Raw genomic sequence first — 16,206 nt, 5'->3', positions numbered from 1 at the left:
GGCCTCCATAGTCACTTACAGACTCACTGTTAAAACCGTGTTCATGGAAGACAATCTTACTCAGCCACGAGTGATCGCCAAAGAAGAACACTTAATTTATACCACACTTTCCTTCCACAAAAGGCAACCCTTGCTGAGTCATCACTGACTTCATTATCTGCTTGGAAAGTACTTCCTTAGAGTTGGACTCCCTAGTATGAAGGTACTTTCCAGAGTGCTAACAAATTACAGGTATTGACCTTTAATTTTATGCTGGTATATTACAATGAGCAGAAACCATTATTCCTTAGTGCTGACCTTTCCCGATATTGGAGTTATTGGAGGTATTTGGTGTTATACTGGAACATGCTTTATCAGATGCACCAATTGTTTACCATTCAAGAACGATGTCATTCACTAAACAACTATGTACAAAGAGCCCTTACTGTTATTGCAGAGCCTGGATAGCTCAGCTGGTTAGAGCATGGTGCTGATAATGCCAAGGTTGCGGGTTTGATCCCTGTATGGGGCAGCTGCATATTCCTGCACCATGGGGGACTGGACTTGATAAACCTGAGGGTCCCTTCGAACTCTAAAATTCTATGATCTATTCATGACTTCTACTGTTATCTCTATGGCACGTAGAGAGGCATTTTCCTTTTCAGTATGCATTAACAGAAACAAGGTCAAACACAAAAAGTTAGGAAGGAAGCCAAATAAGTTGCTATTTCAAAAATATTTAGGAAAGGCTGGGTATGTTCACTAATGATGCAGATCAAGACAGATTCACTAAACAGCAACATTTGACTTGGCAGGATGACAAGGCTAAACTCTGTGAAATGCAATTCTTCAGTTATGCATTAAGCATTCTTTTTCTTAACACGCTTCTCCTTAAAATAAAATAAAGTATGTGAAGAGATCATACAAATGAATACTAATTCAGAGAAAGGGTCTAGTTTCTAGAAAGACTTCTCAGAACATTCTCCTACTGTGCTTCTTCAGTGTACCCTGAAGGTCAAAGTATACATGACACTGGACTTCTGCAATGGAAACTCCCAACATCTATTTACTGTATTTTATAAAATGGAACTGTGGAAGGGGATAACTCTAGATCAGGTCCATGACAAGGGGGAGAAACCTAACCACTGATTCTCACACCAATTCCCTAACTTAATTCACCTTGTCTGAAGCCATTCATTGTGTAGGGAATTTATAGTCTTAATCTCTCATGCTTGTCAGTTTTCTCCTCTACGGCTAAAAGCATCTAGGAGTTCAGAATCGAAATCAGCATGGGAGCAAAGAATTAGAACCTTACCCACAGCAACACAACCCCAGTTGAAATTGTTCTTCCCCCTTGTTTCTTACTGTGATACAAAAGGGGACCGGGAGTGCCAATGGTAAAACATAAATGTTGTATGTGGTTTTTGAACCTCATCTCATCTGCTTTCTGTCTCTATAACTACCTCATTCATAAACACATTGTTTTGGAAGTAAGCTCTACTAATTTGTATAATCAATATTTTTTGTGGAATTTATCTCCTCGAAAGTGTTTTGAAGATTACAGCCAGCGACATCTTTGTAACACAGTCATGATCTTTCCTCTTTCTTTGAATGGAAGCAGGGACTTTTCTGCAGTTGCTCCCTGTCTGTCGAATGATCTCTTTGAGGTTATGTGGCAATGCAACTTCCTTTTCAGATTTCAAAAATAATGGAACACATTTTAATTTAAAATAGCCTTCAGGCATGGCTACCACTATTAGGCTGTTTTTTTATACATCCATATTTTTCGCTGTTGTTAAGCTGTGACTGTACAATGATTTACTGTGACAGTATTTTGATGTTTTATGGTGTTATAGGTCATAACAAGCATATGGAGAGGCAAGGTGGAAGCTCAAATTAACATTACGTGGCTACTCAAATGCTGCCACCAGTCTCTCTAAAGTCTAAACTGTAATGAAGCGTAAGACTGCAGCATAATTTTTTTAGAAATTTTATGTCCAGAAGACATTTCATTACCGGTAAGTACACCTATAGCGAGCTCCATTTGTACTACTGAACAATATTAGCAGTAATCTCAGCAGACTAACACTTTCCTTTCATCGTCCATTTCACTTCTTCAACTTTTATGACTAATTTGCATGTGTTCATTAGAATGTATTTACTTTCCCTCCTACAAATCAGCAATTGATGATCCAACCGTACCAGTGACTACCTTGCCTTTGACTATGAATATTGGGTACGGGGGGAGGGGGGGAGCAATCTGTATTAAGACTGGTATTTTGTTTTTCAAAAGAATGATAGAATAACTTCACAAGTATTTGGAGCATGCATAAAACAACATAGACAGCCAAACCTATCCCAGATGTTGGCGCATGAAGTTCTACCGAGGAAGCTGAGATTCTGAAAGGTGCCTAACTCCCATAGGCACACATTGCCTATACAAAAATGAAAATGGTCTGCTTTACTTTTCATCTCTACCAAGGCCAGGTTCATACAACCACTTCAATGCATAGCAGCTTTTGTTCATCTCATACAGAGTGCTTGTGAAGCAACCAAAACAGTGAGGAGATACTGCAGAGGTACCCACACAACATCAGTATCACGCAACCACGAACTTGGGCAATGTATCAACAGGTAAGAGGCCATGTTGGCTCTGCTGGGACACCTGAGCAGTCCAGAGACTTTCCTGCTTTTCCTTAGCCCCAAGACCATCCAGGTAAATGAAAGTGACACCAGCTTTGAGGGAGAGGTTCCACAGCAGCCACTTCTGGGTTGTGTGTCATGCAGATACCTATCTGAGCCAATATTATCATTGTCCATAAAGCTTTTGTGGCGTGCCAAGCACAGTTTGGTTTTATCACATGTCAGTTGGTCATTCAAGACCATCCTCAATAAAGGTTTGCACAGTAACACAGGCCTCAGCATTCATCTTGCAGCATAAATCCAACCTGCTAGAGAGTCCCTTTTATGCTTAGTTCCTACAGACAGTAGGTGAGGTGGTATACCTATGTCTTGATTGTACTGTTTCACCTGTACGTGTATGTTCACTGTGCTCCTATGTAGAAAAACATTATTCAACATAGAAAAACAGATGTCAGGAAGAGGGGCTCTAGCTTAATCTTCTCCCTGTCATTTGTATGCCTGGGGTCTACCCACACCAACATACCCTCCAACATTTCTCTGATGAAAATAGGAACATCCTGTTTAATAATATTTATACCCTGCCCATCTGACTGGGTCACCCCAGCCACTCTGGGAGGCTTCCAACAGATATAAAAACATAATAAAACATTAAACATTAAAAAACCTCCCTATGCAGGGCTGCCTTCAGATGTTTTCTAAAGGTTGTATAGTTACTTATCTCCTTGGCTTGGGGGTCACATAACTCCATACCCTCCAATGAAAATAGAGACATCCTACCATACCCTTCAACATTTCTCTGATGAAAATAGGGGTGTCCTAAGGGAAAGCAGGCCATTCCGGGATCAAATCAGAAACCAGGACAGCTTCTGTAAATCCGGAACTGTCCCTGGAAAACAGGGGCACTTGGAGGGTCTGGACAACCGCTTGCAAACTCCTATTAGCTGGGCCAGACACTGCCCCTACTAGTGGAGTCTAACTGGAAGTAGAGAGAGCAACCCTATACCCTTGCCTCTCTTTCCTAAGATGTTAGCATGTTTAGTTAGCAGGTCCCTACCAGGCCACAGCCCAATCAGGGAGTGACTCTCAATTTGATAAATAGGAATTTCCTTCCATGAAAGTCAAAAATTCTGTAGTAACATCTCAGCAGAGGCAGGCCTCAAAAGTTAGGGTATCTCTACTAAGTACTGATTGCATCAGCACAAGCTTTTTAAATCAGAAATATGAGGCTTTAATTCATTCTGTTCCTTGATTATATGAAATATGTATTGGAAAATAGCATCTTTTTTTAAAAGGCTTTCTAATTTTGGCATGGTAGCAAGAAATCTCAAACTTTAATATATTTCTATACATATATATGAATGATATAGTATCAGGCCTTTCCACATTTCTGTTATTCATCTGGAAAAGACCAAAAGGGACAAAAGATCCTGCAAATCTTTTCATAAATTAACCATTATTCGAAACGACTGTCATTATTTGACATAGATTACTAATTTTTCCTGCATCTTTACAGATGAGACCAGCAATTTTGAAATTCTCCATGGAATATCTATATAATGAATGAGTACTGAGACACTTTATTTTCCCAGGATGCATCTAACTAAATTAATGAAACTGGCATGACAGCATGACAGAAACCCATTAATTTTTAAATGAAGTTACCTCCTGGTCAGCCTGAGGTTTGAGCTATAATGTTATTGGCTCAGGCTGTTATACTAGCTTTAATGAACAGTAATTTTCTAATGCAAGCAAAAAACATAAGAATTGTGTTTTTCTAAATCTAATAATCTTCCTTTTGCTTGCCTAATTTCAACTTTTGTAGTAGCAGCAGCAAATTTAGGTTGCATACAAGACGACTCCTTCAAAATAAATTATATTCAGCTTTGTCTCACTGAAAATTGCAAAATTGCAAAGCTACAACTTTGGAATTATAATTATTAGAAACTCCTTCAAAATAAATTATATTCAGCTTTGTGTCACTGAAAGTTACAAAATTGCAATGCTACCAACTTTGGAGTTATAATTATGAGAAAACATACTTAAATTAACTTGGGGGGTAGGGGACTCTGATTCTCCTGTGCTTGAGAAAGAATTATTAAATGACAAAAACTATACATTGTATTGTATTTTGCAATTTGATTGCCGAGGCAGTATTTGTACAACAACCAAAGAAGATGTGGTAACTTTCATAGCTTTATGCTGTCCCCTTATGGCAGATATATGGTCTTATTAGAAACATTCTGCTTGCAATTTTTAAAGTGTAATTAATGTTTATTTAGTTGGTAGTTGTGTAACACAGGGCTGTTCTCTAGGAGTCCTACAATCAGCTTTGCGATCAAGTTTTTAAACATGCAAAATTGTTAAAAAGAGCCAATAAAAAATTAAGCTGTCAGATCAATAGATTAAAAATAAAATACCATCCTCCTCGGGGTAGCGAGGAAGCTTAAGAGCTACCCAAAGTTGAACTAACATAAAGCCTTGACTTGGCTGCATCAAATTACTCCAATCACCCAGGTGAAGAGGAAAGTCTTAGCCAGGTGCTAAAAACATGTCTGTGGTCAAAGCCACACTATACATTTAAAGTACCGTACATTACTTGGCCCCAAAGAGTCCTAGGAACTGCAATTCGTTCAGGGTGCCGAGAATTATAGCTCCTAGGATTCTTTGGAAAAGGCCATATGCTTTAAAACAGGGGTTAGCAACCTTTTTCAGCTGTGGGCTGGTTCACCATCCCTCAGACCATGTGGGGGGCTGGACTATATTTTTGGGAGGGAAATGAACGAATTCCTATGCCCCACAAATAACCCAGAGATGGAATTTAAATAAAAGCACACATTCTACTCACGTAAAAAAACGCTGATTCTCGGACTGTCCGTAGGCCCGATTGAGAAGGTGATTGGCCCAGATCCAGCCCACGGGCCTTAGGTTGCCTACCCCTGCTTTAAATGTATGGTATGGATGTGAGCAGTGACAGCACCCAACAGGCTTTGCTTGCCATTGAGGTTGAATCCTGACAAGACAGAAGTACTGTTTCTGGGGGACAGGAGGCGGGCAGGTGTGGAGGATTCCCTGGTCCTGAATGGGGTAACTGTGCCCCTGAAGGACCAGGTGCGCAGCCTGGGAGTCATTTTGGACTCACAGCTGTCCATGGAGGCACAGGTCAAATCTGTGTCCAGGGCAGCTGTTTACCAGCTCCATCTGGTACGTAGGCTGAGACCCTATCTGCCTGCGGACTGTCTCGCCAGAATGGTGCATGCTCTGGTTATCTCCTGCTTGGACTACTGCAATGCACTCTACGTGGGGCTACCTTTGAAGGTGACTCAGAAACTACAACTAATCCAGAATGCGGCAGCTAGACTGGTGACTGGGAGCGGCCGCCAAGACCATATAACACCGGTCTTGAAAGACCTACATTGGCTCCCAGTATGTTTCCAAGCACAATTCAAAGTGTTGGTGCTGACCTTTAAAGCCCTAAACGGCCTCGGTCCTGTATACCTGAAGGAGCGTCTCCACCCCCATCATTCTGCCCGGACGCTGAGGTCCAGTGCCGAGGGCCTTCTGGCGGTTCCCTCATTGCGAGAAGCAAAGCTACAGGGAACCAGGCAGAGGGCCTTCTCGGTAGTGGCGCCCACCCTGTGGAACGCCCTTCCAGCAGATGTCAAAGCGATAAACAACTACCTGACATTCAGAAGACATCTTAAGGCAGCCCTGTTCAGGGAAGTTTTTAACGTGTGATTTTACTGTATTTTTGGTTTTTATGGAAGCCGCCCAGAGTGGCTGGGAAGGCCCAGCCAGATGGGCGGGATATAAATAATATATTATTATTATTATTATTATTATTATTATTATTATTATTATTTTGGTCATAAACCTAACTCACCATATTGTCTGGGCTTTTTCAGGGGGAACACACAGCAACTCAGTTCCAGCACCTCTCAGGTGGGCACCATTGCCATTCTAATAGAATGAGAGAATTGTTCATGGTGAGTTCCGGTACCTCTTTTTCTAGAAAAATAGCACTGCATATACAGTCGTACCTTGGAATTCAAACAGAATCCATTTGGCTGCAGGAAGCCCCATTGGATGTTTGGCTTCCAAAGAACGTTTGCAAACCAGAACACTCACTTCCTAGTTTGTGGCGTTCGGGAGCCAAAATGTCCAAGTACCAAGGTGTTCAGGATCCAAGGTACAACTGTAGTCTTTTGGGGTTTTTAAAAGATCATGTTACCTTAAGTTGTAATTGTATAGTTATAACAATACCACTTGGGCCAGAAATACGCTGCTACCTTGTACTAGCCTTTGCTGTCCTCCATGTTGGCTGAGGCTCATGGGAGCTGTCGACAAATACTTCTGGAGGGCATCAGGTAGCTTTCGTCACAGTTTGCCACCTCTTCAGCTGCAGCTAACTTCCAGCTTATGAGACTTCCAGCTCTTCTGGGCCTCTGCCTTCAATTCTCTTAAGCCTCTTTCACCAACAAAATAATACTCCTGCTACAACAATTGTTTCGGCAGCAACAATTGCCTATTGTTACTGGTACACCCTTGTTTGGAGTCTGCCTTCCCAAAGGATGATCCCATCCCCAGCAACCAAAAACAGACTGCAAGTGTAGCTGTGTGTAGCTGTTCACTTAACAATGAGAGGACTTCTAATATCATAGGTCATGGTTTGGTAAGTTAGTGGTGGAGTTGAACCATGAGCTGTGCAGCACCTTCTCATCCTGCTGCCATCAGTTTTGGGTAAAAAAACAGTGGTTCAGCAAACTAGCAGCAGTGGGTGGGGGGCTGGAGGGGATGGTAAATCCCACAGTAATAAGCCATTCCTGCTTCTGCACAGACACCTTTCCAGTCTGTAGGAAGTTCTCAAGAGCTTTCATGCTCCAGCTTACCAAAATAATTCAAAGGGTTGCAGCTGCATCCTTGTCTTTGTTGAAAAACTGTTTAGGGCAACCAAAGTGCCAGAATTGGTGCTGAATGCGTTCCCCATTTGCAGCAGCATTGTTGAAACCTCTCCACTGGGCACAATCTCACAGAAGTTCAAGGACTGAATAACAAAAGGATAGCTGCAATTTGAAGCCCAGCAGATATTATTGATGTTTTGTCTGAAGCCTTTGATGATATTCAATGGCAGCTCTTGCTCTTGAGGTGCAAGGCCACTCTTGGCCCAAAGCTGAAGAACGCTGGACTTCCAGGTGTCCAATGTGCCTGTCTCCATATCTTCCAGAAAAGCAACTATTTGGGATACTTTGTCATCCTCATATTTCTTTCCCTTTTTATTATTTTGGTTTCAGCTCATTTTACCACTCAGCACACACTCAGTTGATACGTGACACCTGCAACACCTATTAGACTTTAGCATTATCACACACAAACCAAAGTACACCCACAGATTGAACATTGCGAAGGAAGTACCAGTAATTATTGATCAAGCTAGGTATCTTTCTGGCAAGCCGGTTCACCATTACTGATCTTCCCACTGAGAAACTCCCAAGAAGGAATTCCTGAGGTCCTAGGAACAGAATTTGAAAGCCGCTAAGCAAGAGCCATTTTAACAATAAGGCAGGTTGTTTTCTAGAAAGCGGGTCCAAGAAACCAGTAAAATAACTAGGCTAAAGGTCCAAAGCACATGGCCCTGGGAAAATGAGTGGAGGAAGCACAAAACCTTCAGAATGGATAAAAAGTCCTCCCAGGTTACACAAATACCTGTGGCTGACACCAAGGGTTACTTAAATCCTAACCAGACAGCTCTGACAAGCAGTAATTCCAAAAATTTTACTCTTGAGACAGACCACATTGCTACCTCTTTTTCTTCTCCTCTCCTGCTAGCAACTTATTTCACTTCCTAGTGCTCCTTAATTGGAATGCAAAAGCTACAGTGATATAGAAAAGGATGTCAAGATCTGCTACAGACACAGGAGTACAGCAAAAGTCTTCCTGCAGGCAACTTGCAACCACCTGTGGACAGGCACATAAGCATCAGTGCTTTCAAGTCAATGTCTTTGGAGAGCGATCTAGGAAGTTTTCTGTTTACTGTGGCCAGTGCATCTAAGTAAACTTTATTACGTCTGTGATCTTTAGCAGATTTATCCAAAAGCAAATCCCATGGACATCATTGGATCTAATCCTCTTTTACACACAAGCAGCACAGCAGCTGCTTTCCCATAGTGCAATACTATAACTCTGGAGGGAACAGTGTCTGTACTAAGCAAACACACAAGTGGACTTGATGACTTAGGTCTACAACTTTGTTCTCGCCCATGCAACAAGTTATGCCCATATGGTTTCACACATCCTTTCTTGCAGTGTGGAACTTCACAGCAAAGAAACAGTAACCAGACTATATACCACACGTGTGTATCTATACAGTTGTGGAGCTTCATGCTCCAGCACCGGGGGGCAGAGAGCAGGCGGGGGCGTGGCGCGCATCCTGGGGGTGTGGTGCACTGCCTGCGGGGGTGTGGCGCCCAGCGTGGGTGGGGGGCAGCACCAATGGCACCCCACCGGGATCATGCTGCTGGGGACGGTGCACTCCCCCCACAATCCTCTTCCTCCGCTAGGGTGTCTATACATGAGTATATCCAGGTTGCAAGGTGGCAATCCTCTTTGTCTTTCTCATTCACATATACTTAGTCTCTGCAATGTAATTCCAATGTAATTCCATTTGCGAACCATATTGATATGACCTAAACCATTGACCCCATTCATGTGTTTGCTTAATTCACACACTATAATTCCAATTATACCATACCAATAACAAACTTAGTTGGTCTCTAAGGTACTACTGGAAGGGGGGGAATTATTTTGTTTCGACACTGTAATACTATACAGCAGGATGGAGAATCAGATCCCAAGCCATGGGGTGGGGGAATAATGTAATCTGCAATTTGGATGCATATCTTCAAGTCTTCTCAGTGCAGAAACAGAAGTAGCAGCTACAGATTCTCTCCCTTTGTTCTGTCATGTGTCCCCACCTCCCACTCCCAACAGTACAATGGTACCTCAGGTTACAAACACTTCGGGTTACAGACTCCGCTAACCCGGAAGTAGTACCTCAGGTTAAGAACTTTACCTCAGGATGAGAACATAAATCAAGTGGCGGCAGCAGGAGGCCCCATTAGCTAAAGTGATACCTCAGGTTAAGAACAGTTTCAGGTTAAGAATGGGCCTCCAGAACAAATTAAGTTCGTAACCAGAGGTACCACTTTACTTCACAGCAAAAGGGGCAAGGGGCAGAGGCCAAGACCAGGAGAGGTCTGCTTTATCTCCAACTGTAGCAAATGATTTAAAGCTATGTGGGGTGTGCCAGATATAAGATGGCAACCCAGGGGTTTTTATTTCCAAGTGAGCAGATGTCATTCTGCTGATGTACCCCCCACTTTTCAATACCATAAGAGTGAGCTGCAGTTCCTTCAGTCTACTGACATGTGAAGTCACCATCAGATAGCTCAAGCCAATCGCATGGTGCCTACCATTTAAATGGTACATTTGTAGGCAGCCTAAAAAATGATCAGAACCACTAACAGATCTACTTTAACTTTGCATGCTTGCCTTGCCTTTGCCCAGTTTGCTGGCCCAAGTCTTCAAATTACTGCACCTATCCCAATTTCTCAAAGCATCCAGAAATCCCTCAGGTAGCTTCGACAACATATTTTTATTGCATTTGGGCCCATGTCCACTCTTCCCAATTCCCTCTCCCCATGATACTCAAATATTTCAGTAAATAACTTTTGTGTAAATCATGTTCTCACACTTCCCTTGCACAGCACCCAGATCCTTTCCCCACAGTGGCCCTGCAGTGCTAGCCTGGAGCACTGATTCAAAGAACCACTGGTTTCATATTAACAAAAGGTCAACAGGTGAACTGGCTAACAGGTGAACTGCCTACATAACACAATACAAATAAAGTCTATATCCCCAAGAAACAATTAACTCTAACTACTAAGAGTTATGAAAATTGCATCCATTGTAGTATTGTGACATTAACAAACGTGTTACACTTGTTTAGAATAAATTGCTTTTATCATGAACCACTTGAATTTTTACAAATATGAAGTTCAGACAAAACTGCAAGTGTTTGTAAAACAACAACATCCCTACAATTAGCAACCAACTTGTAAACTATTTGCAATGTACGCAAGGTAGATAACAACCTTTAACTTGCCATAGTTCTCCCCTGCTCCCCAGATTATGCTCTTCTGTGCTGCAAGGATACTATGTTGCAGGGATGATGCCTCTATTCTGACATTTCAGTATGACATATTCTCTAGACTTTAAACACCAGGAATGAATTAAAAATAAATCACTACATTCTTTTATACTTTTCTAATGTAAATCTGCTGAACTAGAACTCATTACTAGATAGATTAGATAGACAGATTAGATAGATATGCCACTATTTTCAAAACGCAAAGAAATACAAGGCTGGTTCCACTCAAAACCTCAATTTTTAATATCTGTATGATCCACTTATTTAACACATATTGGTCATAGTTTTAAAGTTTGCCCTTAAATCATCTTAGATGTACCCCTAAAAACAATGCATAAAGCGACCTTTAGGTGTTCAACTAAGATTCCTACATTAAAGTCACAGGATCAGCAAATACAAATGAATCTAGCATCTCTTAGCATAAAAACCTATTGTATACATAAATCCCGCTGAAATTAGTGAGACCAAATTCCTAATAGTTCTTCTTTCACTTAACTGAATGCCAAAATTTTCCAACTGCCACAGACAGCTTCAGTTTCAAGCAGTTTTATACTTAAGATAACCTCTCTGTTTACAAACTTGTGTAAAAACAAGTCAAACTGAATTCTTGTTAAAGGGCTATTTCTTATAGTAAGTTGCTTGTAAATGGACAACTTCACTATTATAAACATGTAGCCCTTTCTTTAGTCCTAACTCTAGCACATGCACAGTAATGTTGTTGACCCACTAAAAGAGCCAAGAGAATACAGTACAGCCATATATACTTAGAATTCCTAGACAATCGCCTTCTCTCTCCCTCTAGAAACATTCACATAAAATTATTGCCCGTCAGGAGAGAAGATTCATTACTAGTGAAACATGGCCTATCAGCATTCAGTTCTATAAAACAGAATGCACAATAAGTATTTGAATGACTTAAGAAGTAAAAAAAAAAAAAAACCCTAGAAAACAATGAGCATGTATAGTCTTCCTCCCCAAGCAGAAATACTGACCCAATCCCATAGAGACTGTATTTGAACAAGACCCACAAATGCCTGTTTAGAGAACTGGTTCCTATAGCTCTTGTGCTAATGACCACCTAAAATCTGAGTTATAAGCATTTTAGTAGGCAAGTAAGTATCAGTAAATTCAATAAATAAATAAATCCAAAGTTAAAGCTTTTTTACAGCCGTCCTTTTCAACAGGAGCATGGAGCACATAGCAATATAATTAAGGTTCTTCTTGAAATCACTAAGAATTAAAATGTGCTTAAAAGGAGCTGGTGAGTAACAGACTCCTCAGCAGGTGCAGACTAGCACTCTGAGCCTTTCAAAAGCACGCTTCTTATGCAAGCCTCAAGTATAATTTTATTAGGCAAACCCTGAAAATATCTTTGCTGATCATGTATATATTTCAAAGTGCCTGTGTAAGATCTGTGATTGCTAAGCACCCTTGCAACTCCTGAAAATCAGAGCGCAAAGCAAAGTATATAAAGCAAAGAAGTCATCCAGGAAAACATTTTCAAAAGATCTCACCCCGCTAGTATATAAACCTCTGTGACAAAGTTACCGAAGTGTTATTTCTCCTTTTATTAAATTCTATAATATTACATCACTTCACATTCTTCATACACACTACCCAAGTCACAAGACAACTGGTCGACACTTAAAACCCTGCTGTTCACCTTCAAGACTTCTATGTTCCTCTTGGTTTTTACTCTTCCAACTTCGTCTTGGGTAATGGAATGTGATGCAAAGTTAAATACCATTTGACATGTCTATTTCCTGGTCGTTAGAAGCCAGCCTGTTTTGATAGGCACTCTCTGAGAACAGTATGTTTCCATGTAGATTTGCCCCTTATTGCTCAACTCCAGACAAAGCATTTCAAGCACCACTGGCAAGCGTCCGGGAAACCCCAATGAAAACAGAGCAGGAGGCAGACACCGCTTACCTTTATCCCTTGCTGCTGGGTGGTTAAGGTCAACTTGGATTCATCCAGAAGCAGAACTTCACAATAAAATTCCTCCGGGACTGCGCAGAAGCAGCCCATGGCGGTCTCCGTGCTTTGATGTCAGAGGGCAAATGCGAGCAAGAGATGAAGGCAAGGGGGCGGGCAGCGAATTAACTCAGCGCCGGCGAACAATACATGATATGGCTCAGCAACCCTGAAGAGAGCAGGTTTTTCTTTGGCCTTGTCAAGTTGAGGAGGCTCCAGCTTCACATATGGCGAGGGAGCTAAATGCTAGAGGAGGAGGGAGAAAAAAAAAGAATCCTGTTGAGACATCCCACACAAAAAAAGTCAAAGTTCTTCTTGCATGTGGAGGGGGGGGGGGGACATTGGTTGCTAGGCAGCAGAGAGCGAAATTCAGGAATTAAAAGTTTCCACAGGTTAAAGTTTGCAGTCCAAGTACCTCTCAGACCCCGTGGGCTTCTTTGTTCGAGGTTCAGCCATGATAAACCGCTGACCTTTGGAGCACAGGAGCCCTATGGGTAAAAGTAGCCCTGCTGTGGGCACCCCAACCCGGGTCAGGGGAAACACGACCTCCCTCAAGGCGCCTATGCAGCCCTTCAGCCGCCCTCCTTTCTAGCCTCCAGAACTTGAGACATGACATGTGCCCGGGCGCGCGCTCCTCCTACTCCTCCTCCTCCTCTGTCTCTCTACACACCGGCTGCCATAGCGCGCCCCAGCCATATTCCCGGGGCGAAAGCTTGAGTAGCCGCGCATCCCACCTCCCCGGCTTCGGCGCCGCTCCTTTGTGTAAAGCGCTACAAATAGAGAAACCACCCCTCCCTTCCGCACGCGCGCACCCCGCGTTACCTTGCAGCGGGCCAAGAAAAAGCGGCAGCGGGCAGCTCCACCCTGACAGGGCGTGGGGAGAGCGAGGCGCCGGACTGGGCGCAGAGCTGCCCGGGCAGCAGCAGCAGCCCGCGCGCGCTTTCCAGTCAGCTCCCCAGTCTTTCTCTCAAGCGCTCCTTCCACGGAAAGGAAGCTCCGGGCGCTCTCGGTGTCTGACGCGGCCACCTGAAAGAGACCTCCGGGGTTGGGGGGGGGGGGCTTTTTTATTCGGCTTCTTCTTCTCCCTCAACTCCGCCCGCCAAAGTTGGGGCTGGAGAGCGACGCTGGCGGCCCCGAGCGCGACGGAAGCGCCACCTGCCTCGCTGCGGCTCGCCCCTCAGGAGAAGCCGAGCGCTGCTGCCTCGCCGCCCGGCCCTCCTCTCTCTCTCTCTCTCTCTCTCTCTCGCTTGGACGAAGCTCCGCTCCCCCGCCGACTGGCCAACCTTGCCGGGCCCAGGAAGGCGGGAGGCGGGGCAAGCAAGCGCGGCGGCTGTTCGCTCCCAGGTCCTGACAGGGCTGCGGCGCGCGCGCTATCCCCGGGGCAGGCAGGCAGGCAGGCAGGCAGGCAGGTCGGGGTCGCCGGTGAGCCGAGCCTGCTCGGTGGTCTGAGCTGCTGCCCTTGCGGCGTCTTCTGCTCCTGCTTCTTCCCCTCGGCGTGGCTCAGCTGCTCGCCACCTCGGCGGTGTCAGTTTCCAGGTCGGCTGCCCAGCCGGCGTTGTTTCGCTTCCTTTTCCCTCCGCCCTCCTGCTCCTGCCAACCTTTCACCTTCCCTGCCGGCAGCAGCGCCAGCTGAGGAGGCGGCGGCGGCGGCGGCGGCGGCGAGGCTGCTCTGGAACAGCAGTGGCCCCTGCTGGGCGATTCGGGGGAACTGGACTCCGGCGCTGGGGCTGTCGCCGCACAACCCTTAAACCACTTGCATGGATTAAGCAAGGCAAGAATCGCTGGTTCCCAGGGGCAGGGGAGACCCGGGAAGTCTCGGGGCTCCTTGAAAACCCACCAGTTTATTACAGAATAAGCTTTTGTGGATGCTTCACACAATACATTTCTCAAGTCTTTTCAGGTGCCGCAAGATTCTGGGGTTATTTTTTGCAGCTGCGCCTTTGGAGCATCTCATCGAGGGTTGCTTTGAGGGACAGAGGCAGCATTTGGTGGTGATCCTTGTTCTGGATGAATTGCAAGTTTGAAACCGTTCTTGGAAATTTGCCACCAGAAGCATTGTAAAAAAAGGCAGAGCAGTAACATTTGCCACTTACATGGCATTTTGAGGATGGAACTGCAGTTAGGTTCCAGTGGGCACAATACTCTGGGAGTTTCTCCTGCCATGTACTGCTCCATTGAAATGAATGGTCCCCCTTTAAGTCCCATTGATTTCCATGGGAAGTTTAAGCACAATTGGTTTCAATAGGAGAAAGATAACTCCACAGAGATTTCTTTGAGGGTCGCCAGTGTGGTGCCTGTGAGCATCCTGGCGCCCACAAAGGGCTTTCCTGGTTGGCATCCCACTGAAATTAAACTTGGAAAAAAGCCCATGACCCATAGAATCGACAGCAGTATGTGCTTGGTTATGGGGTATGTGTGTGTTGCTACTGACAGTTGCCCCAGTTTCTAAACTGTGCCCACAGACCTAAAAAGGTTGACAAGTTTCTCTCTTAGGAGCTTTAAAACATCTATTTCGAAAGAAATATATTTTCATAATTTGGATATCACCTGATTACTGTATTGTACTTTGAGAGTCATGCACTCAGACTTCTTGCAAGGTATTGCACGTCCTATACATTTGAAAGTGCATTAGTTCCCAAACATGAATATTAACTTGGCCAGTGGCCAGGTCTTTTAATCTTTATTACATGACACTAGTTATATTCTCTGATATGCTTTAACTGCTGAAAACATCTCTTTATTAGAGGTGCCCTCTCAAGTACAGTGATCTCAGCCACACTCCTTAAACAATTTCCAGGCTTTTAAGTGTGTACCATATTTTTCGCTCTATAAGACGCACTTTCCCCCTCCTAAAAAGTAAGGGGAAATGTATGTGCATCTTATGGAGTGAATGCAGGCGGGAGGCTCTGCTCAGCGCTCCCTTTAAAGAGCCACGTGGAGCGTGTGTGCGGCTCTTCAGGGCTTTTCTCCCTCTTTAAAGGGAGTGTGGCTCTTGGGGGAGCCTTAGCCGCGGGCAGCGTCTCCCAGGCAGTGGATGAAGGCTCCCCTTGCCCTGGAGAGGCTGTGCGCGGCTATCCCATAACCCAGGACAGCCAGCGGGATTGCTGCGCAGTGATCCCGCTGGCTGTTCTGGCTTCTGGGATTCAGAATATTTTTTTTCTTGTTTTCCTCCTCCAAAAACTAGGTACTTCTTATGGTCTGGTGCATCTTATAGAGCAAAAAATACGGTATATTTTATTGCTTGCTGCTACCCAAAAGATTTTTGAACATTGCTTTTAAATGTTTGGCAAATGAGGGGATTAATACACTCCTTAAATAACATGAAATTAACTATATATTCTTTTTGGTGTTTTGCACTGTGGGTGGGAGAACATTTCCATGTGATGCTGAGCATTGCACAACACCCC

At 44.0% G+C, this 16,206-nt stretch overlaps 1 protein-coding gene across 6 annotated transcripts in view; it reads right to left on the bottom strand.

The window, feature by feature from the left end:
* Positions 1-14,384, bottom strand: part of EPB41L4A (erythrocyte membrane protein band 4.1 like 4A) — a gene marked incomplete at its 3' end in the record, with an annotated part of 99,541 nt that extends 85,157 nt beyond the window's left edge. Inside the window, exons 1-2 of one of the 6 annotated variants that reach the window (XR_013843538.1) lie at positions 13,622-14,372; positions 12,755-13,045 (exon numbers count right to left, since the gene is read on the bottom strand). Coding sequence is in view for 5 of the 6 variants with exons in the window: in XM_079995519.1 (XP_079851645.1) it covers positions 12,755-12,853 (99 nt within the window). Of the gene's footprint in view, positions 1-12,488; positions 12,700-12,754; positions 13,046-13,214; positions 13,303-13,469; positions 13,554-13,621 lie in introns of those variants that run through there. The other 5 variants (XM_079995519.1, XM_079995515.1, XM_079995516.1 and 2 more) reach the window with 5 other exon arrangements.
* Positions 14,385-16,206: the final 1,822 nt, after the last annotated feature.

The sequence above is a fragment of the Podarcis cretensis genome (genome assembly GCF_951804945.1).
Source record: "Podarcis cretensis genome assembly, chromosome: 11".
In the NCBI taxonomy this organism is placed as follows: domain Eukaryota; kingdom Metazoa; phylum Chordata; class Lepidosauria; order Squamata; family Lacertidae; genus Podarcis; species Podarcis cretensis.
The sequence above is the reverse complement of the archived record's forward strand: the minus strand, read 5'-3'. Positions and strand labels throughout refer to the sequence as shown.